This window comes from Mustela erminea, chromosome 14 (assembly GCF_009829155.1).
Source record: "Mustela erminea isolate mMusErm1 chromosome 14, mMusErm1.Pri, whole genome shotgun sequence".
Classification (NCBI taxonomy): Eukaryota; Metazoa; Chordata; class Mammalia; order Carnivora; family Mustelidae; genus Mustela; species Mustela erminea.
The window spans coordinates 66884490-66908165 of record NC_045627.1 but is presented as its reverse complement, the minus strand read 5'-3'; the positions used below and the strand labels follow the sequence as shown (position 1 = coordinate 66908165).

Here is a 23676-nt window from a genome sequence, read left to right as displayed (position 1 = left end):
GATGGGACAGGGATCAGGGAAGGCTTCCTGGTGGAAGTGATGTCTAAGCTGGGACCTGCTGGTTGAGCCTAATGATGAGCACAGTAACTGGTATTTGTCATGCATTCATGACTCATCAAGCATTCTCTCCGATAAAGGAGGAGGGTATGCAGAAGTTAAGCCTCTGGCCCCAGGTAGCACAGGGAGCAAAGACAAAATCTGACTCCCAGAGTCCGTCCCTCAACCACAGCGCCCCTCCCTTGCCTGCCGTTCCTCCTCCCTCCTCGCCCTGGGCTCCCCCGCCATGCCCATGGGGAACTCCAGAGGCCTGCTGGACCACACCAGAGTCCAATGTCCGGGTTGAGTTTCCTATGCCCAGGGGGATCCCCAGGACTCTCAACCTCCAAAGTACCTCAGCCAGGCCCACATAGTGGGGTTCAGAGAGTCCCTGCAGACCCAGACAGAGCACCCCCTCCATCCCCAGACATACCTGGTGGGGGAGGAAATTCACCAGTCTTCTGAGGTGCCTGAGTCTCCTGGGTCCTAGGGAAGGGGCTTTGTCCTAAAGGAGAAGTTCTTCTCAAACACTAGAGAAAGTGCCCCTGAGCTGGGAACTCTGTGTATGGCCTCACCCTGGCTCTGCATTACTCACGGCTCTCCCCGACTTGGGTAGAACAGAGGGGGACCCCTGGGGCAGGCAGGAAGATGCACCTGCCAGAGGGCTGTCGGAGGGCTAAGAGGCCACGAGGCCCACACCCTTGTTCACAGCCCCCTGGGCAAGCGGGTACAGCCATCATTGAGAGTACCCTGCAAATGTCCACTCAACTAGACCTCAGTCTGCTTCTCCAGGAAATAGGGCCAAGACCACCTGTCCCAGCAATCCCTAGGAGATCTGGAGCAAGATCCAGGAGGGAAGAGACAGGGGGCCCAGCAACTTTGGCTCTCTGAGAGCATCCCCAGTGGAGTAACAGGAGAAGGAAATGAGGGAGGGAAGTTAGGGCAGTGGCCCAATATAGAAGAGGATGTTTCTCAGCTGCGTGCACCAGCCCAGCTGGGGGCAGAAGACACAGCCATCCCCACTGCCTCCCTGTCCCTCTACTCTGCAGATCACAAGGAAGAGAGCCAAGCTCCTTCAGATCATGGTTTCTGGTCTGTCTGTCTGTACCCACCGCCTAGGCTAAGTGAGAACTGGCCTACTAGGAGGAAGCTGTGGGCCCAACCCAGCCCTGCTCCCACCCGCCAGAGCCACACACCAGGCCCCAGGGCCCCAGATTTAACATATCCCACTCAGTGTGCTCCCTCTCCCCAGGGCCCCTCAGCACAAGTTAAGATCCGATTGGCACTAATTGGACCAAGCTGACAGTGCCCAGGGCAACTTGAGCACTGTCATCACGGATTTGACTCACCGAGCAATGGCCACTGGTGCCTATGGACCCACCATTAGTGTCACTTTGGGAGGATCAAGAGAGCTTGGATGGTGCTTTGTGAGTCAACACCACTGCCCGGCCATGCTTCCAGCAGAGACCTAAAGCTTACAAGTGATATCTCTTCCGTCTCACACCCAGGCAAGGGCTAGAGCCCAGGCCTCCTGACCACTAGCTCCTGAGTCTACTAACCCATTCCTCTGCTGCTGGTCCCAGAAAGTCTTCCCCAGAAGTGAAAGGGGGTTCTAGCTCTTCTCTTCCTCCGGAGCACAAGACCTCCAGCCTGATAATCAAACCCCAAGCCCAAGAAGAGAACCTCAACCCAATCCTAGAATATGGCGCTCCTAGAATATGGAGAACCAAAGTCTTGGCCCCAAGACTCAAAGCTCAACTACAATCAAGAATCCGGGGCCCTGAGTTGAAAACTCCCTCCAGGAATGGAACTCTCACCCCACCATGGAAATCAGACCCCCAAAACAGGCACCTCAATACCAAGGCAGAATCTTGTCTACAGAAATGGCAACTTTACCCCAAAATAGAACCTTGTGCCCTAGGATCTGAAACTTAGCACTAGACAGTAAACCCCCACTTTCAGAACAAGCCCTGAATCTTGGGAAACTTTCTTCTCAACAACTGATCTAGGTTCTTGTTGTATTTTGTTTCTTCAACACACCCTCAACTTGGGGACCAGACAAGGAGACCCAAACTCCCTAAAACAGTTTCCTTCAGATTTTACAGTGAAGGAACCAGAAGAATCTTATGTAACCAGAGCCTCAGTTTCTAGGAGCGCAACAGCCTGATGCAGAAACTTCCATGTGAGTGACAATCTGGTCACTCACAGCCTCATCCCACCACTTCCTCTGTGCTCTGGGCTCCATACCAAGGGCTGAGTGGCTAGTTGGTTTCCTCAACCCCAGAGGATCTGCCAGCCCAGCCCAGGAGAAGGAAAACCCCTCTGCACCTCTCAGGCCTAGCTAGGCTGTCTCTGCCCTGGAAAGAGATTTCCTCACTCATTATTGGTCTATTCAGAATTTTTTTCATTTTTATTTTTTTAATTTAAATTCAATTATTTAACATAGTGCACTATTAGTTTCAGAGACAGAGTTCACTGATTCTTTAGTCTTATATAATATCCAGTGCTCATTATATCACATGCCCTCCTTAATGTCCATTACCCAGTTACCCCATCCCCCACCCCACCCCTCCAGCAACCCTCAGTGTGTTTCCTATGTTTAAGAGTCTCTTGTGGTTTGTTTCCCTCTCTGATTTTGTCTTATTTTATTTTTTTTTCCTCCTTTCCCCTACGATCCTCTGTTTTGTTTCTTAAATTCCACATATAAGTGAGATCATATGATAATTTCTTCTCTGATGGGCTTATTTTGCTTTGCATAATACCTTCTAGTTCTATTCATGTAACTGCAAATGACAAGATTTCAAATTTTTGATGGCTGAATAATATTCCATTGTACATACATACCACAACTTTTTTTATCCATTTATCTGTCGATGGACATCTGGGCTCTTTCCGTAGTTTGGCTACTATGGACATTGCTGCTATAAACACTGGGGTGCTGACATTTTCTACTTCTTCATGATTCAGTTTTGGTAGGTTGTATATTTCTATGAATTTATCCATTTCTTCTAGGTTGTCCAACTTGTTGGCATATCATTGTTCACAGTAGTCTCTTATGATCCTTTGCATTTATTTGAGTCTTCTCTCTTTTTACTTTATCTAGCGAAAAGTTTGTAAATTTTATGTCTTTTCAAAAAAACAAGTTTTACTTTTGTTGGTCTTTCTGTTATCATTCTAGTCTTTATTTCATTTCTTTCATTATTTCTACTCTGATCTTTGTTATTTCCTTCCTTCTACTAACTTTGGCTTTAGTTTATTCCTTTGCTAGTTCCTTGAGGTGTTAAATTAGGCTTTTTGGATCTTTCTTTGTTCTTTTTTTTTTTTAATAAGATTTTATTTATTTATTTGACAGAGAGGGATTACAAGTAGGCAGAGAGGCAGGCAGAGAGAGAGAGGAGGAAGCAGGCTCCCCGCTGAGCAGAGAGCCTGATGCGGGACTCGATCCCAGGACCCTGGGATCATGACCCGAGCCGAAGGCAGCGGCTTAACCCACTGAGCCACCCAGGCACCCCTCTTTCTTTGTTCTTAATATAAACATTTATTGTTATAATCTTCCCTCGTAGAACTACTTTTCTTGCATCCTATAAGTTTTGGTGTGTTGTATTTCCATTTTTGTTTGTCTCAAGATTTTTTTTTAATTTCCCTTTGGATTTATTCTTTAACCAACTGGTTATTCAGGACTATGTTGTTCAGTCTACACGAATTTGTAAACTTTCCAACTTTCCTCTTATAATTGATTTCTAGTTTCGCACAATTGTGGTTAGAAAAGATACTTCTTCAATATGTTAAGGCTTATTTTGTGGATAGCATATGATCTATCCTAAAAAGTTTTCTGTGTGCACTTGAGAAGAATGTGCATTTTGCCCCTGTTTGATGGAATGTTCTGTATATGTCTGTTAAGTCTATTTGGTCTAAAGTGTAGTTCAAGTCCATTGTTTTCTTATTGATATTCTTTTGTTTTTAAGATTTACTTATTTATTTGACAGAGAGATCACAAGCAGGCAGAGAGACAGGCAGAGAGAAGAAGGGAAGCAGGCTTCCCACTGAGCAGAGAGCCCAATAAGGGGCTCAATCCCAGGACCCTGAGATCACGACCTGAGCCGAAGACAGAGGTTTAACCCATTGGGCCACCCAGGCGCCCTCTTGTTAATTTTCTGTCTGGATGATCTATCTATTGTTAAAAGGGGAGAACTGAAGTCCCCTCTTATTATGGTATTACTATTTCCCCTTCCAGATCTGTTAATATTTGCTTTACATACTTATGTGCTCTGATGTTAGGTGTGTATATATTTACTATAGTTATTTCCTCTTGATGAGTCGATCCCTTTATCATTATATAATGACCTTTTCTCTTTCTTTTACTTAGTCTATTTTTTATCCTGTAAGTAGAAGTACCCTGCTTTCTTTGGTTTCCATTTGCCTGGAATATCTTTTTCTATCCCTTCATTTTCAGCTTAGAGGTAACCTTGAAGCTAAGTGAGTCTCTTATAGTTGGGTAGTTCATTGGGTCTTGTTTTTCTATCTAGCCAACCACTCCATGTCTTTTAACTGGAGAATTTAAACTATTTATACTTAAAGTAATTATTCATAGAGAAGGATTTACTCTTGCCACCTTTGACCATTGTTTTCTGGGTATTTTATAGAACCTTTGCTCCTTTCTGCCTGTCTTTCTTTGTGATCTGATGATTTTCTATAGTGGTATGCTTTCATTCTTTTCTCTTTATCTTTTTTTATACCTACAATGGGTTTTTGGTTTGTAGCTACCATGGGGTTTACATAAAACATCTTATCACAGTCTGGGGCACCTGGGTGGCTCGGGCTGACTCTTGATTTCGGCTCAGATCATGATCTCAGAGTCGTGAGATGGAACCCCAAGTGGAGCCTCAGCATGGAGACTGAGATTCTCTCTCTCTCTCCCTCTGCCCCTCCCTGCCCTCATGCACCCACACACACTCTCTCTCTCAAAAACAAAACAAAAAGCCAACATCTTATCACAGTCTATGTTAAGCTGATAGCAACTCAACTTTGTTCACATACAAAAGCTCAACACTTTTATTGCTTCCCAACCATTTCACACTTTTTTTTTGAAAGATTTTATTTATTTATTTGACAGAGACAGACACAGTGAGAGAGGGAACACAAACAGGGGGAATGGGAGATGGAGAAGCAGTCTCCCTGCTGAGCAGGGAGCCCAAAGTGGGGCTCAATCCCAGGATCCGGGGATCATGACCCAAGCTTAAGGCAGACACTTAAGAACTGAGCCACCCAGGCACCCTCATTTTATGTTTTTGATGTCACAATTTACATCTTTTTATATTGTATATCCAGTAGCCAATTATTGCAATTATAGCTTTTTAAAATTCTTTTGTCCTTTAACCTTTATACTAGAGTTGTAAGTAATTTATATACCACCACCAGGATATTGGAATATCCTGAATCTGGCATACATTTGGGAATTTTATACTTACCAGGGAATTTTATACTTTCAGATATTTTTATGTTACTAGTTAGTGTTCTTTCTTTTCAAGTTGAAGAAGTCTTTTAACATTTCTTATAAGGCAAGTTTAGCGGCTATGAACTACTACAGCTTTTTCTGTCTGGGTATGTCTGCATCTCTCATTTGATTCCAAAGGATAGCTTTGCTGGGTAACGTATTCTTAAATCTCCCAAAAAAGAAAAGTCCAGGACCACACGGCTTCACTGGTGAATTCTATCAAACATTTACACAAAAATTAATGTCAATCCTTCTCAAACTCTCTCAAAAAAAAAAAAAAAAAAAAAGAGGAGAAAGGAACCATTCCAAAGTCATTTTATGAGGCCAGCATTACCCTAATACCAAGATCAGAAAAGAATGTTACAAGAAAAGAAAACTACAGGCCAATATCCCAACGAACATAGATGCAAAAATCTTCAACAAAATATTGGCACACTGATGTTTGATCTTACACCATGATCAAGTGGGATTTATCCCTAGGATGCAAGCATGGTACAACATATGTAAATTAATAAATATAATATACCATATTAACAAATATGTATATAATAAAGATAAAATATCACATGATATCTCAACAGACGCATAAAGAGCATTTTACAAAATTAACATCTTTCGGTCACACTCAACAAATTAAGTATATATGGAATGTCTCAACATAATAAAGGCCATACATGACAAGTTCACAGCTAATCTCCTACTCAATGGTGAAAAGCTGAAAGTTTTTTCTTTAAGATCAAGAACAAGACAAAGGGACCCACTCCTGCCACTTGTATTTAAACAGTGCCAGAGGGACACCTGGGTGGCTCAGTGAGTTGAGCATCTGACTCTTGATCTCAGCTCAGGTCTTGATCTCAGGTTGGTGAGTTCAAGCCGCAAGTTGGACTCCATGCTGGGAGTGGAGCCTACTTTAAAATGTTAAACAGCACCGGAAGTCCTAGCCAGGACACTTAGACAAGAAAAAAATAAATAAATAAAAGGCATCCAAATCAGAAAGGAAGAAGTAGAACGGTCTCTATTTGCAGATAACATTATCTTATGTATTGAAAAATCTCAAGACTCTACCAAAAAACTGTTAGATTGATAAATTCAGTAAAGTTGCAGGAGATGACACCAGCATACAAAAGTCCATTGTATTTCTATACACTAACAACAAACTATCCAAAAAAGAAGAAAACAAATCTATTTATAATAACATCAAAAATAATAAAATACTCAGGGATAAATTTAACCAGGGAGGTGAAAAATCTATATACTGAAAAATATAAAACACTGATGAAAGAAATTGAAGAAGATACAAATAAGCACAAAGATATACCATTTTCATGAATTGAAATAATTAATATCGTTAAAATGTCTATAACGCACAAAGAAATCTACAGATAGAAGGTAATCCCTATCAAAATTTCAATCGCATATTTTATAAAAATGGAAATTTACAATCTCAAAATTTGTATAGAACCACAAAAGAGGGGCACCCAGTGGCTCAGTGGGTTACGCCTCTGCCTTCGGCTCAGGTCATGATCTAAGGGTCCTGGGGATCGAGCCCTACATCAGGTGCTCTACTCAGCAGGGAACCTGCTTCCTCCTCTCTCTCTGCCTGCCTCTCCACATACTTGTGACCTCTGTCTGTCAAATAAATAAAATCATAAAATCTTAAAAAGAAAAGAACCACAAAAGTTGCTGAATAGCTAAATTGTGAGTCAGAAGAACAAAGATGGAGGCATAGCACTTCCTGATTTCAAGCTATAATACAAAGCTATTGTAATCATAATAGTACGGTATTGGCATAAGTGCCAACTGGCAGATATATAGATTAATAGAATAAAATAATGCAGAAATAAACCTATGCATATACAGTTAACTAATTTTCAACAAAGATGTCAAGAATACACAATGGGGAAAGGATAAATGGTGTTGAAAAAACTGAGTATCAACAAACAAAATAATTAAACTCACTTAAAATAATTAAAAGGCCTTTACCTTACATCATATACAAAAATCAACCTAAAATGGATTAAAGACTTAAACATAAGACCTGAAACTATAAACTCCTGGAAGAAAACATGGGAAAAAGCTTGACACTGGCCTTGACAATGATTTTTTGGGTAGGATCCCAAAAGCACAGGCAATAAAAGAAAAAAATAAATAAACAAGTAAGACTATATCAAACAAAAAAGTTTCTGCACAACAAAGGAAACAATCAACAAAATAAAAAGGCCACCTAAGGACTGGGAGGAAATACTGCAAACCATATGTCTGATAAGGGGTTAACCTCCAAAATACATACTGAACTCTTCAACTCAAAAGCAAGGAAATAATAACAGTAACTCAATTTAAAAATGGACAAAGTACCTGAAGAGTCATTTTTCCAAAGAAGACATACAAATGGCCAAGAGGTACATGAAAAGGTATTCAATATCACTAGTCATCAGGGAAATGCAAATCAAAACCACAAGGAGATACCACCTCACACCTGTTAGGATGTTTCTTATCAAAAAGACATATAACATGAGGACATGAAGAAAAGGGACCTCTTGTACACTGTTGGTAAGAATGCAAATTGTACAGCAATTCTGGAAAACACTATGGAGCTTCCTCAAAAAATTTAAAGTAAAACCACCAGCGGATTCCTTTGGAATCCTTGTCTTGAAATCTTTGTCTAGAAGAGAGAGATGCGCCGCCTGCGGCTTCATTTCTCAGCCCGTTCTTCCGCATTCTGTTTTACTATATGGCCATCCATCCAGTCCCTCCTGCTCTCCCCTTCCTTGACAGTTTAATAATTTAATAAGTACCAAGCCCCAGGGCGAGGGTCTGGGGCTTTGATCTCACTCTGGGAAAACCAGAGCAACCTTGGCCTGTCCAGGCTGATTTATGGCCACCCTTCATGGTTTGTGTGTGAATGCTGAGAGCCAGGAGCCACCTGAGAAAGCCGGGCTAGATCAGGTCTCAAGGCCCCTGGCTCGGGGGCCAGAAGCCAGGTGCACGCACGTCACCCCGCAGATGTCAGCACCCTGAGTCTGCCCACTCTGCAGGAGCCACCTGTGACAGGCAGAGGCAATATCAATTATGCATGGTTTCCCAGGTGGTAGAGATGGAGTTAAGAGCCCAGAGCCAGCCCTGCCCTGCTCACCTGACTCTCCTCCCGGCTCCAAGACCTCAAAGCTTGGGTGGGACGCAGCACTCAAGGGTACACCCACACATGTCTGAATTAAATAAGGCTGGGCTGTGAGCACCTCAAGGGCAGACCCAAAGCCCAGTATTCATGTCTCCGTTCTCCATACCCAGCGCCATGTCGGGCGCCAAGAGGGCACCAATACACCAAGTAGGTCACCCGGAGGCTCCCTGCGTTTTTATTCACACTGATCGAGGCTAAGTGGCTCCTCCGCTCTCTCTCTCAGAGGCACCTGGATGGACACCCTCCCTGGGACAGACACACTCTAGGCTGACCCATCCCCTGGAGCAGATCTGCCTTTCAGCGGATGCTGGGTGGAAAGAGGGCGAGCCACTGGGGGGGAAACGAAGGTGAAAGCCAGGAGCATGTGGACCTGCCACCACCCTATGCATAAGACAACACCTCCTCTGGCGGTGTTCTCCCCTGTCGTTGTCCCCTGCCCAGCCTCCCCAGCAGCGAGGCTGGCATTCCAGGGCAATGGAGGCAAAGAAGGCCACACAGTTAAGCCAGCAGACATACCTCCCTTGCCCTTTCCTGCATCCCAGAAAAGATCCCCTCTCCTGCTGCTGCCCCAGCCTGGCACAGGCAGCGTCCATGACCACAGAAAAGAGACAAGGCAGTGGTCTCTTAATGATTTTCTGCTGAAAGTTCCTTGGCCCAGGGGGTCAGGATGACATCAGCCTGGGATCACTCCCCACCCTCTCCACAGTTAACAGGAGCCAACTCTAAACTCTGCCCTCAAGCATGGGGGCTTATGCCAGGCCCCCTGCCGGGAACAGCCGGCCCTGATGCTCTCCACACCCAGCTCCATGCTCTCAGTTAGGGCTGGCACCGCCTCCTTTGGAGAGCTTTTAAAAATATGGAAGATCTTTCTTTTTTTTTTTTTTTTTACATATGGGCGCTCTTGAGAGAACAAACAGATGGTTACCAGAGGGGAGGTGGGTGAAGGGGATTAAGATACACTTATCTTGATGAGCACCAAGTAATTATAGAATTGTCGAATCATTATATTGTACACCTGAAACTAATGTAACACTGTATGTTAACTACACAGGAATGAGAAGAAAAAAGAAAACCTTGGGAGAGCTTTTTTTCTTTTCTTTTCTTTTCTTTTCTTTTTTTTTTTTTTTTTTAATGTCACAATGACATTTAAGGTGGCCAGGGGCATTAAACAGGCAGGGGTCAGGAGTGCCAAATGAATAGCTCCACACCCAATAGGCCAGGAGCAACCCTCTGGGAACATAAAGCCCACCCCGACTCATCCTCAGATCACTTCCCTAGAGAAACATTCCCAGACCCCAGAACAAGGTCAAGTGCACCCCCGTAGCTCCACAGTCTTCTCTTTCACCGCCCTTATCCAAATGTAACTGATCTGACTAAAGAAACAGTTGACAGAATGAAGTAGTGCTTGGGCCTCAGGGAAGTGGAGTGTAACTCCAATTCCTTAAGTGAGGACCGTGCATGGGGACTTTCTTCCCAACAGTGCAATATGGAAAGGGGGAGAAAAGTATAACTTTAACTTCATAATGAAGAAATCAGACAAGCACTACCTCAGCCAAGTGATCAAGGTCAACATCACCAGGAATAAATCATGTTGATTGCATTTACTGTTGATATGTGATGGAAATGGCACTTCACCTCTATGGTCTCGCTCTCCAAAACCTTTATAGCAATCTAATCACGAGAAGAACATCAGAGAAATCCCAGGAAAGGGGAAGTCCACAAGACACTTAACCAGTTATCCTCAAAATTGTCAAGGTCACCAAAAACAAAAAAAGCGTAAGAAACTGTCAAAACCAAGCGGAGTCTAAGAAAGCATGACAACTACATATATAAGATGGGCCCTGAAAATATAATGGGGTATCCTGGATGGGATCCTGGTACAGAAAAAGAACACTGGGAAAACGAAGGAAATCTGAATAAAGTATAGACAGTAGTTAATAACAGTGTGTGGATATTGGCTCATTATTTGTCACAAATTTTCCATACTAAAATGTTAATAATGGGGAAACTGGACATGGGGTATCTGGAAACTCTCCATACTATTTTGCAATAATCCTGTAAATCTAAAGCTGTTCTAAATAAAGAGGTTACAGGCATGCCTCATTTTATGGCACTTTACTTCACTGCACTTTACAGATACTGAGATTTGGGGTTTTTTTGTTTTTTGTTTTTTGTTTTCCTGCGAATTGAAGATTTGTGGCAACCCTGAATCCAGCCAGTCCACTGGCACAGTTTTCCAACAGTATTTGCTCACTTCGTGTCTCTGGGTCACATTTTGGTTAATTCTTGCAATATCTCAAACTTCTGCATTATTATTATATTTATTATATGATCAACTATTGATCAGTTATCATTCAGGGTTGCCACAAACTATTCCCCTATGAGGTAGCAAACTTAACTGGTAAATGTTGTACGTGTTCTGACTGTTCCACCAACAACAATAGGGAAATTAGGCCAGTTGGTGACCCTGCATTGGCCTCGAAGTGTTCAAGCACAAGAGCCTTGCACTTCTCACTTTAAATCAAAAGCAAACAGTGATTAAGCTTGGTGAGGAAGGTGGGAGATAGGGAAAGTGAGGACTCTTGTGCCAAACAGTTAGCCAAGCTGTGAATGCAAAAGAAAAGGTCCTGAAGAAAATTACAAGTGCTCCTCCAGTGAACACATGGATGATACGAGAGCAAAGCAGTCCGATGGTGGATATGGAGAAAGCTTTGGTGGTCTGAACAGAAGATCAAACCAACCACAACATCTTCTTAAGCCGAAGCCTCAGCCAGAACAACACCCTAACTCTTCAGCTCTGGGAAGGCTGAGGTAGGTGAGGAAGCTGGAGAAGAAAAACCTGAAGCTAGCAGAGGTGGGTTCATGAGGCTTGAGGAGAGAAGCCGTCACCACAGCATGAATGTATAAGGGGAAGCGGCAGGGGCTGCTGTAGAAGCCACAGCGAGGCATCCAGAAGATCCAGCTAAGATCATTCTGGAAGGTGGCTGCACTCAACAGCAGATTTTCCATGCAGATGAAATAGCCTTCCAGTAGAGAAGATGCCATCTAGGACTTGCATAGCTAGAGAGGAGAAGTCAGTGCTGGGTTTCAAAGCTCCAAAGGACAGGCTGACTCTCTTGTTAGGGACTAATGCAGCTGGAGACTTCAAGCTGAAGCCAATGCTCTTTGACCATTCTGAAAATCCTAGGGCTCTTAGGAGTTATGCTAAGTCTATTCTGCCCATGCTCTATAAAAGGAACAAGAAAGCCTGGATGACAGCACATCTGTTTACCACATGGTTTACTGAATATTTTAGGTCCACTGTTGAGAACTACAGCTCAGAAAAAAAAAGATTCCTTTCAAAATATTACTGTTTGTTGACAATGCACCTGGTCACTGTAGAGCTCTGACAGAGACAGACAGTGAGATTCATGTTGTTTTCATGCCTGCTGACACTACCTCCACTCTGCAACCCATAGATCAGAGTCATCTTGACTTTCAAGTCTTATTATTTAAGAAATGCATTTCATAAGGCTGTAACTGCCTTGGATAGTGATTCCTCTGATGGATCTGGGCAAAGTCAACAGAAAACCTTCTGGAAAGGATTCACCATTCTAGATGCCATTAAGAACATTTGTGATTCATGGAAAGAGATCAAAATGTCAGCATTAACAGGAGTTTTGAACAAGCTGATGCCAGCCGTCATGGAAGCCTCTGAGAAGTTCAAGACTTCAGTGGAGAACGTAAGTGCAGATGGGGTGGAAACAGCAAGAAAACTAGAATTAGAAGTGGAGCCTGAAGATGGGGCTGAATGGCCGCCATCTTGTGATAAAACTTTAACAGATGAGGAGCCACTTCTTATGGACAAACAAAGTGGTTTCTTGAGATGCTGCAGAGATTGTTGAAAGAGCAACGAAGGATTTAGAATATTACATAAACTTAGTGGATAAAGCAGCCGCAGGGTTCAAGAGGATTGACTCCCATTTTGAAAAATGTTCTCTTGTGCTTAAAATGCTATCAAAGAGCATGCATGTTACAGAGAAATCATTCTTGAAAGGAAGAGTTAATTGATGCAGCAAACTTCGTCATCTTATTTTAAGAACCTGCCACAGCGGCATCTGGCTGGCTCAGTTGGTCAAGCATCTGACTCTTGGTTTCAGGTCATGATCTCCCAGATCATGGGATCAAGCCCTGTGTCTGGCTCCATGCTCAGCAAGGAATCTGACCGAAAATTCTCTCCCTCTGTTCCTCCCCCTACTCAGGGTCTCTCTCAAATAAACAAAATCTTAAAAACGAAAGAAAGGAAGAAAGAAAGAAAGAAAGAAAGAAAGAAAGAAAGAAAGAAAGAAAAGGCGAGCCAACCTTTGGCAGCCAACACTGAATAGTCAGCAGCCATCAACATCAACCTCAAGGCAAGACCCTCCACCAGCAGGAACACAACTGACCGAAAGCTCAAGTGATGGTTAGCACTTTTTAGCAATAAAGTATTTTTAATTAAGGTATGTTCACTGTTTTTTTTAGACAGAGTGCTACTGCACACTTAATAAATTACAGTATAGTGTAAACACAACTTTCATATGCACTAGGAAACCAGAAAATTCATTTGACTTGCTTTATTGTAATATTCGCTTTACTGCAGAGATTGGCAGCACAACCCACAATATCTCTCAAGTGTGCCTGTATCAAAAAGAGAAAGAGCAGTGGGTCCAAAATCAGAAGGATTTTGCCCAGAATCCAACCCCACCTCCTATCAGCCATTTGACCTTGAGCAAGTTGCTTAACCTCTAAGCTTCGGTTTATCCATCCATAAATGGGGTTAATAATCATACTTACTTCACAAGGAGGTTTTTAAAAATTACACGCGATAAGGAGTGCCCGAGTGGCTAGTTGGCTGAGCATCCAACTCTTGATTTCGGCTCAGGTCATGATCTTAGGGTCATGGGATCGGGCCCTGCATCCGGCTCCACGCTCAGTGCGGAGTCCGCTTGGGATTCTCTCTCTCCCTCCGCCTCTTCCCCTCCCCCCACTTGCATGCACACATGCTCTCTCTTTAAAATAATAAATAAAATCTTTAAAAAAAAAATAAGTGAGGTAATAGGTATAAAGAGGCTCCAACACACAGCATGTTCATACTTATTATCGTATTCCGATTTATTTTTGTGCATTTGTCATTTTTCCTCCCATCTGCCTCTCCACTGGAGGGGAAGCTTCCTGGCAGCCACAGCAGCAAACCCTCATCTAGTTTGTATACCACTGTATTCTCATGCCTGTAAGAGTTCCTGGCCCTTCATCGATGCTTAGTATGCATTTGTTGAACAACAGAATGAGCCCTTCCCATCAGAGCGTCCCTGGAACCCCAACTCTTACCCTAGGAGAATCTCAGTTCCAGAGCCCAGCCCTACCCCCCCTTTGCAGTTAGAGCAGAGAGAAAGCCAAGGCCTCCCACCTGCCTGCCAGTGACTCTTATCTATTTCCTTCCCTTCCTCTCCTAGACCTTCTTTTCTCTCTGCCTGGTCCCCCACAGGCGTCAGCACCTGCTCATTTCCCAAAACAGCAGGATCTGGGTAATGACCTCTGATAAGCATCTTTTAATAAACCCTGTAGCTGGATCTGTCATCCAGAAGCTATATTCTTCCCCCCTTCCCACTCTCACCCCCATCTCCTCCCACTTCCTGGGCATTGGAACCTTTGGTGTCGCCAGGCTGGCCCCCAGTTCCCCTGGGCCTCTGGATTCTGGCTTCCTGGGCAATGGCCAACAGGCAACCCAGGCTATTCCATAAGCGGGGCCCTCCCGAAAGGCCTCTGAGCTCAGCAGCCTAGCCCAGCTCTGCCTGTGCCACCCCGCTTGACCGCTGGCCAGTCCACTTCCCTCCATCCCCACAGGCAGGTTTCCCAGGCGTTACCAAGGAGACCACTCGCATCCTGCCCAGGGTTGCCAAAGCAACCAGTTCAGTGAGAAGCAGCCCCCAAGCCTCTAGCCCTTGGGAGAGTCACAGACCAACAAGAAATAGGCCTAGGCAGCTGGCACACCAGGATAGAGGCATCGCTGGCATCCCCTGGGCAGTGCCCAGCTCCTGCCCTCCTTCCCTCACCCCTTCCTCCCCCTTGCTCTTGCCTATCTGGCCTCCATGTTGGCCTCTGTGATTGAGAGCAGATGCCAGACCCTCAAAGTGCATATCTTGGAAGTGAGCACATCCCATCCCAGAGGGTCAGGGAAAAGAAAGCCTAATGTGCAAAAATTCCCCCAAGACCAAGTTTCTTCCTCATGGGCTCTGGTGTTCTGTGTAGAAGTCCCAGTTTCACCACTTCCGAGGCCAGTGATCCTGGACAACATTCTTTGCCAAGGATTCAGGGGAGGAGGTAATGGAGAGTGACTGCTTACTGGGTACAGGCTTTCCTTTTGAGGCAATGAAAGCATTCAGGAACTTGGTAGAGGTGATGGTTGGACAACACTGTGAATGTACTAAATGTCACTAGACTGTACAGTTTAAAATGTTAAAATGAGAGCACCTAGGTGGCTCAGTTGGTTAAGTGCCTGACTCTAGGTTTTGGCTCAGGTCAGGATCTCATGGATCATGGGACTGACCCTCACGTGGGGTTCCATGCTCAGCAGGAAATCTGCTTGAGGATTCTCTCCCTCTGTCCCTTCTTCCCACTCTCTCTCCCTCTCTATCTCTCTCTCTAAAATAAATAAGATAAAAAATAAATAAAATGTTAAAATGGTGGATTTCATGTAAATTTCACTACAATTTTAAAAATGATGGGAGGTGGCCCATCCAAACCTCATCTATAGGTGACCACTGGGGCTGGAGAATCCTCCACAAGGTTTTCAGTTACCTTTCCCTCAACACTTAGCAACAAGCAGACAGGCACTCAGAGAGAGCCGGGAAAGGAGAAAGTTCTTTATTCTCTGTATTTGTCTCCATGAAGCAAGTGCCCCTTGCCCCAGTTACCCTGTGCCCCTCACTGAGAATATATACACACAGTTACCGATTCCCACCTCCAAGCCTCTGCTGTATGTCCCTTCCCCCCTCTCATCCCCATACCCTAGCACACCTGCTGCACCCCTTGTCATCTATCGAATTTCTCCAGTTCCTTCCATGACCAGCTCAAAGCTGCCTTGCCTTTTCAAAATAGCTCTTCAGCCCGTGAATATTCAGGCATGTCAGAAGACCTCACCTCTAGTCCAGGCGTACAGCAACTCCTCATAACTGTCTGTTGGTCCTAAGCCCAGAGCTATGCCTTGGATCTCTCCCCTGGACCCTCCTAGACCAACACTGTTCAGACTCCAGTGGGAATCACCAGCAGTGAAGTCAGTGTGTCTCCAGGGAGAATACCAAAACCTATAAGCTGAAAGGTAATAGACAAGCCTCATTTCATGTCAGCCTGACAGCCAGACCAATCTTAGATCTCCAGTGTGTCCCAGGGTGGGTCCCTATTATGCCAGACCTCTTCCAGTTGCTTTAATTAAAATGGTGAGAAATCAACAGAGATTGCAATTATAGAAGGAGAGAAAAAATCGAGAGTTCCCCACCCCCAGCAAATTTTTAAGACAGACACTGATATGAATTAGAACTAGATTCAGGGTGAGTACAGAAGCAATCTGAACAGAAGTCTGGGTGGACAGGCTTAGAATCACAGCCAGTATTGAGGTCAACACCAATACAATTAGAATGGAATTCTGGATGACCATTGATACATCAGAGAAGACTACTAGGTCAATACTGATACAGTTAGAAGGGAATTTGGAATGGACACTAAAACAATCACAGAATAAAGCTGATGGCTTTATTAGGGTGGGGAGAAGTCAGGATCAGTGTAACCCAGGCAAAGGATAGAGGGTACCTATAGGTGGCCGTCATGGGCCCACTCTAATCTTTCATCTCAGGCTTGGAAGGAGCAGAATCAAAATTCTCATGGCCACCTCCTTTAGGTGTGTGGGAAGGGAGAAGAGAGTGGATTCTGGTAAATCAAGCCTGAAGGGAGATGGGCAGAGAGAGGGAGACAGGCAGGGGGAGAATTTCACCACCATGTAGTCCCCAGGAAGAAGAAACTCAACCCTGTAAATCAGGGAGGCAGCACAAGGGGGTTTTCCCAGGCCACACAGGTGGGGAGTTGGCGGAGGAGAAAGTTGGGGTGGGGGCAGGGAAGTGGGAGGCTCCCAGACTTTTTCCCGCCCCTTTCCTCCCTTGCTGAAGACCCAAGCCACAGAGACTTCACATCCCCACAATCCCACACTTCAGGTAAAAAGGGATGCAATTACCAAAGCATTTTCTGGGCTTCCCTAGGGTCAAGGATGGAGCAGGCCTGCCTTCTTGGGGCAGTTTGTGAGCAATTAAACCCCAAGTCAACTCATTGGCCCAGCTACCCTATCCTCGAAGGGTTCAGCCTGACTTAGCCACCTGATGCACTAAGTGAGCAAATCACTCTCCCTTCCCTTCCTTCTTCTCGCTTGCGAGGGATGACAATGCACGAGAGGATGTCCCCTGGTTCTTCCAACATTAGGAGTCTTTCCAATACTCTGAAATAGTCTTTATACATGTTAATACTTACAGCTTATTTCTGATGATAAAAAAAATACTTGTTTATTATAGAAATTTTTAAGAAGAGTGAAGTATAAAAAAGAAAAGAAAAAATCTTACATGATCCCATTACCGAAAGAAAAACTATTGTTAACTTTCCGGTAACTTTCTTTTTCTTTTGTACTCATATTTTCTTAACAAAACTTGGATCTCACAGCCTATACAACTTTGTATCCTAATTTTTCAACCACCATTAATTATGTTGCACTGAACATTTTCCCAAGGCATCAAATATTCTTCAAAAATACAAATTTTAAAGATTGCAAAATACTCCACCAAGAGGATGTACCATGATTATAGGGCATTTTCCTAGTATAAATAACACTACCATGAACATCTTAGCCTAATGCATAAATATTTGCCTGGATCTCCATTTTACTAGGATCAGTTCTTCTGGGGAGGATCACAAGGCCAATGAATGTGTTCTTTTAAAAAGATTGACATGTACCACCATATTAATTTCCAGAAAGACACAACAAACCCACTGATCTTCCCAAACTCAGTGAGAGCAGAAGTTCTGAAAGGTTTGGAGTTAGAATGCAGAACGAAGGTCCTGTCCCTCCTCTCTCGCAGTCTGGAAAGTTAACTGTCCAGCGAAAGAGAGGACAGAATTCCAAGTCAGAAGATACAGCTCTGCAGCCTAGCTCTGCCTCTCACTGGCTTCAGGAACCTAAAACAAGCATTGGTTCTCCTCAACTGTAAAATGGGTATGATTAGTTTTGCTGACCACTCAGAACAGTTTCCAAACGCTCAGGCGTTTGTGAAAGTTCTTTGTAAACTTTAACACTTTGTCAAGGGGTATGACTATTATCCTTCACAACCCAAGGGGCTGAAGAAGTGGGTGGTTCTTTGTGAAAGACCAAGCACTTCCCTTCCTGTCTCTTAGTCATCAGAATGCCCAAGTCATCAGAATGCTAGCTGGTTCTAAGGGTGACAGAAAAGCAGCTTTCTGAAGGGAATCAGTGGGTCTGGGGGTCTGGGAGGACCTGGGTGTGTCTTACAAAGGTCAGAGACAGCATTGGAAGCCGCAGGGCTGAGGACTGGGCCTAGGGCTTCCCTGGGGGTGCCGGGTTGGTCTGGGGATTTAGACAGCAAAGACATTCCTGGTAAATGTTCCTCTTTCAAGGCCCCAGCCTTTCCTTTCTAAGGTTCTGACTGGACATCTGGCCCTTGGAGGAACCAGAAAGCAAGCTGAGTCAGTGGATGCAAAAAGTCAACAGCTGCAGAAGACTCCAGAGGCCACCAGCTCTGGCCCCTTCTTCCAGGCTGCTGTAAGTCAGTCCTGGATCTTTAAGATCATCCAATTGGAAATGCAACTAGTGCTTCCAGCATGACCTCTCCAGCCCTGGGCAGATGAAAAAGAGACAGAGATGCCGCCCTTGAAAAGCACAGCTGTCCGGTCTGAGCATCCTGCCACACTCCCCTACCCAATGGGCAAATGCCCTTCCCAACGCCTGCACATTAGCCTAGCATCATGGCCTGAGTTAACTCCAGTGACGTTCCCAGTGCTGGCAGGGACAACTGCGCAGACCCCACGGAACGCCATCCTCCCGGTTTTCAACATCAGCATCAGCAGCCCCCTACCCCGAGCCCACCTCCAGGGCCAGATGAGCACCTCGAGTCTCCAATTACGAACAACAGGTGGCACCTGCCCGTCCTCCCCAACTACACCGCTCCACGCTCCACGTCTCCCTGCCCCTCCACCTGCGCCCCAGTCCTCAGGCTGCGCCCGGCCCGGCGGAGCCTTCCTTACCTTTGAGGGTTTGGGGGTGGCCCCGCGGCGCCCGGCTCGGGTTTCCTCGGGGCAGAGAGGGGATACTGGAGAAGTTGTTACCCATGGCATCCGGCCCCAGGGGGTTCGGCGCTCGCGGGGGGCAGGAGAGGCCGGGCAGGAACGGAGGTACGGTGTACGAATGTGTGCGCGCGCCGGCGCGCGCCGCCGGGGGAGGGCCCTGCCGGGGCTGCGGCCGGGGGCGGGCGGGCCGCCGCTCTCCTCCCTCTCTCGGGGCCGCGCCGTCCTGGGCGGCTCCTGCCCGCCGCGGGGGTCCTCGCGCGAGCCGGCTACCTGCCTGCCATTCCCCGCGGCGGGGGCGGGAGCCGCGGGCGAGCCCCTGGGCCGGGGCCGGCGGTGGCGCCCGGGACTCCCCCGTTCCTCGGGCTGGCGCTCGGGTTCCCGCTGCTGGTGGGCGGCGCGGAGGCTCCGGCGAGCTCCCCCCGGGCCATAGAGTCAGGGCTCCCGGCGCGAGCGCTCGGCGGCTCGGCGGCGGGCTCGGTCCCCGCCCGCGGGGACGGCCGCTGCGGCGACGTGCGTGGCGCCCTCCCGCCTGCGGGTCCGCATGGAGCGGGGCTCTGTGGCGCGCGGGGCGTGCTGGGCGCTCCCGCCCCCGCCGGCTTCCTCCCGCGACCGCCGCCCCCGCCCCCCGGCCGCCGCCGTCGCCAGGATTCCCTGGCTCCGGTTGTTATGGTGACAGCTGCGCCGGTGAATGAGCGTCTTAGTGACACGCGCGCGCCCGCCCAGCCAGATGTGTCCCCGGGGCGCGCCGCGTTCCCGCTGCCACAAGTTCTCCGCGGCGCTGGGGACCCGGCCCGGACCGGGATGAGGGGCCAGGCAGATGCCGGGACCCGGGGACTTGGGCGCGTTCCTCTCACGGGTGGTGGGACTTGGTGTCGAAAACAGAGAAAGAGCGAGAACGGTGAGCTCCCTGGGGGCCAGGAGCAGGGCGAGTAGCTCTACTTCGCAGCCTCCCTAGCGCTCAAGGCCTGGCCCACAGGCAAAGCTCAAGAAAAAAAAATTTTTTTTTGAGGAGTGAATGGTTGATTCGATGAGTGAGGTGAGGTTAGAAACGCCAGCACTTGACCCTCGGCCCGCAGTTACATCTGCGGGTGCGCTGGGGCAGGGGCTCAGGACCAGAAGCCCAGCTATCCGGTTTCTGCGCACATGGCACTGGGGACCTTGGGGTAAATACGGGGCCGGACCTAGGAGACTGGGTTGCTGGCCAAGCTGGGGGAACAGATCTCAGGGACAAACCATGAGAGAACCACCAACTCTGAACCCATTCATTCTGACAGCTGTAAGACTTGGGCGGGGGGGGGGGGGGGGGGGGGGGGGGGGGAGCGGAGCCTCTGCAGTGCTTAGCAATCACGGAAGGCTTCCTAGAGGAAGGGGCTTCAGCAAGTTGCCTATTTGCATGACTCTCTTATCCTCCAGCTCAGTACTGCTCCAAGGAAGCCTGCAGGAAGGGCTAAGGGAGCCATTCTCCTTCTACATGGTCATAGGCTATCTCCTCCTCCCTGTCTGCTGGGGTAGAAGATGAGCCACCGTCCCCTCAAACAATCGGACTTCCTGCCCCTCTAGGTCACCTCTGATTCTCTAACTGGCTTCAGCAACTTTGATCCAGAATCCAGTGTGAACTTAAAACAAGCATCTCATCTGTCCTCTTAGGGAAGGTTCTTCTTCCCTCAGGACTCCATAAGATGGCTCCTCATTATTCAGGCACAGTTCACATGTCACCTCCTGACCTTCCCTGTCCACCCCAACTAAAGAACCCGCACCACCTCACCATTATTGGGGGATTCTTTGGGGGAGGGGGAGGGATTAGCATGAAAGTAGCCTTTCCCTCTTATTTATGTTCTGCCTCCCCCACTAGAACATAAGCTCTGTGAGGCTAGAGGGCAGGTCAACTCTGCTGACCGTGATGTCCCAAACCCCTAGGGGAGTACCTGGCACATGACAGACTATCAGAAAATACTTGTGAAATGGATGAATCTGCCTGCCGCCAGCAGAACTTCACTAAGACCCCTGGAAGTGAGGCTCTTTATGTCCATCTCCTACCCCCTAACCCCCACCCATTGCAGGCATCACATCCATAAATGTCTGGGACTCCAGGCAAGCTAGAAATATCCATGGCAGCTGCTCTGTGGGGTCTGAAGGGAAAGACAGCCCCCACCCCCACCTCCAGCCTCTTAAATGCCCAAGATCACGTGCCCAGTCAACTGCAGAATGGACACAGGGGCCAGGGGTGCTGTCTTATTTATGGGCATATCTCCTCATGGCTGGCTCCCAACCAGTGACTCATGCATCAGAAATCCATGGGCTCTGAATGGCAGCACACTCACGCATTGACACACGCACCTCTCCACCCTCTCACACACTCATTTCTACACTAGTGTACACATACTCTCATGCATACACGCACACACACCCCTGAAATCTGCTGCAGTGAGGTCACCGAGAGCTGCTGCTGGCCTCAGAATAAATCTGAAGGCCTGTATAGACCAGACTGGTTCCCCCAGAGTGTGAGCGAAGGGCGGGGCTCCTGGGAGGATTTGCAGAGGGTGGCTGGGGGGCGTGGCTCAGGCCTGCCCTGGGGTCCCACCCCTGCCTTCCCCAAGGAGGAGGAGCTGGTGCATGGGCACCAGGGGTTGGGGGTGGGATGACGGAGGCCCCAAAGGGAGAGGACAGCAGGGATGTCACAGGCCCCAAAGGGAGAGGACAGCAGAGATGTCACAGGCCCCACATAGTCTAAAGCTGGGACTGTGGGCAAAGCAGGGGAGAGACAGAGAAGGTCAAAGGGAAGAGGAAGTAAGGGCCAGAGACTAGTGCCTGGCAGGGGAGCCCAGAGGTGGCCACAGGCTCTGCAGCCCAATCCCAGGGAGTCTCACGGAAGGTAAGAGGAATCAGGGACACAGGCGGGGGAACTGAGAGCAGGAAAGAAACCTCCCCTGCCCCCAAAGAGTTGAGGAGGTAATGGGAGCATCTGCGGAACCAGGAGAAGATAAGGGATGCCTTGTACTGGCTCTCGGGGTCACGAGGGAGTGCCTCTGAAATGTTGCACCCCAGGTCACCTCCCTGGCCTGGCCCTCGCCCTTCCAGGGAGCTCTGTACTGTGGAAAGGGACGCTACGTCAAGTGTCAACTCGATGCAAGTGTCTGGCCAGGCAGGGTCCTAGAGAAGGCAGGCGTGACGGCATGGGACTCAGAGAAGCTGAGAATTAAGCCCTCGGAGAGTCCTGTCTCTCAGAAACCCTTTTCTGGCAAGGGCTATGGTTAGACCCAGCTCAAAGGATCAACGAACTCTGCCAGTCCCCTTCCAGACACTGGGGCAGAATCCCTGAGGCATCTAGGACATTCTTCACCAAGGCAGCTGCCAGGAGGCAGGGAAATGGCGTGTGTGGCCCCCACGGGTCCTGTCTAGCCCCATCCTGGTAGGGAGGAGGGAGGAGGAAGCTGCCGGGGAGACAAGGCTGGATGAAATCACTGTTTTGGTGACTTCAGTAGAAGCTATTAATACCCATGAGGTGGGGCTCTGGTACCTGTCGCCGTGGCAACCCCGCCTCCCCAGTGGTATGGATTCCGAAGGCGGTGCCCAAGAGGATGGGTGTTGGTGCACACGTGTTTGCATGTATGTACATGTGTGTGCTGGTGTGTGCACATTTGGTTGCTGTGAGTGCTCACACCAGCACATAGGAGAGGAGGGAGCCCAAGCAAGGATGTCCGGCAGAACTGGGGGTCCTTCGACGGCAGCTCTAGCCCCCGTTTCTCTCCCTGAAGGCTGACTCCTTTCTCCCTCTCTCTCTCTCTCTCTCCCCCTTTCCCTCCCTCCCTTTGTCTTTGTCCCCTTCTGCCTGCCATTCTCTGTTTCTTGTCACTTTCTCTCCTGGCCGTCTCTCTCCTCTTTTTCTTCCTTGTCTGTCTGCTCCTGCCGGTTCCCCTCCCTCTTCCTCTTCTCTCTCACTCTCCACAGCTCCCAATTTCAGTTCAAGTCTTGAAGAGTCTCCGCATTGAGAAATAATAAGATATTAGACAAAATAACAAGTCCCTCCCTGAGCACCTGGATGCTGGGCCCAGAACAAGCCACAGGGAGGGGCCGTACCACGCAGAACAAGAGTGGGATTCATCGAGGCCAAGCTGGGCTCCCTGCAACTTGAGACCACCCTAGTCCATACCGCGATACCTTCTTCCCCGTCAAGAAACTAACCTTAAGGGTGCCTGGGTGGCTCAGTGGGTTAAAGCCTCTGCCTTCGGCTCAGGTCATGATCTCAGGGTCCTGGGATGGAGCCCCACCTGCTTCCTCCTCTCTCTCCACCTGCCTCTCTGCCTACTTGTGATCTCTATCTGTCAAATAAGTAAATAAAATCTTAAAAAAAAAAAAGAAAGAAAGAAAGAAAGAAAGAAAGAAAAAGAAACTAACCTTAAGATAGGAAAAAACCACAACCATCCCGAGGGTGTGAGACAGGGCCCCCCACCATGCCCCAAGGCCCAGTCCATAGTTATCAGGCCATCAGAAAATCTATACAGGTTGTCCTGCCTGACTGTCAGACATGTTAGAGGTGGCTGGACATGTTAGAGGGGGAGATCTCTGAGTGCCTGATACATAATAGATACCCAATAAATATTTGTTCAGTGAA

General features: G+C 47.5%; 1 protein-coding gene across 1 annotated transcript in view; it reads right to left on the bottom strand.

Annotated features, from left to right (window-relative positions):
- The window catches only part of NEURL1 (neuralized E3 ubiquitin protein ligase 1), a 79164-nt gene extending 59402 nt beyond the window's left edge, over nt 1-19762 (bottom strand). Inside the window, exon 1 of the mRNA XM_032313660.1 lies at nt 19023-19762. Coding sequence (XP_032169551.1) covers nt 19023-19107 — 85 coding nt within the window. The 5' untranslated portion in view covers nt 19108-19762. The remainder of the gene's footprint in view (nt 1-19022) is intronic.
- Nucleotides 19763-23676: the final 3914 nt, after the last annotated feature.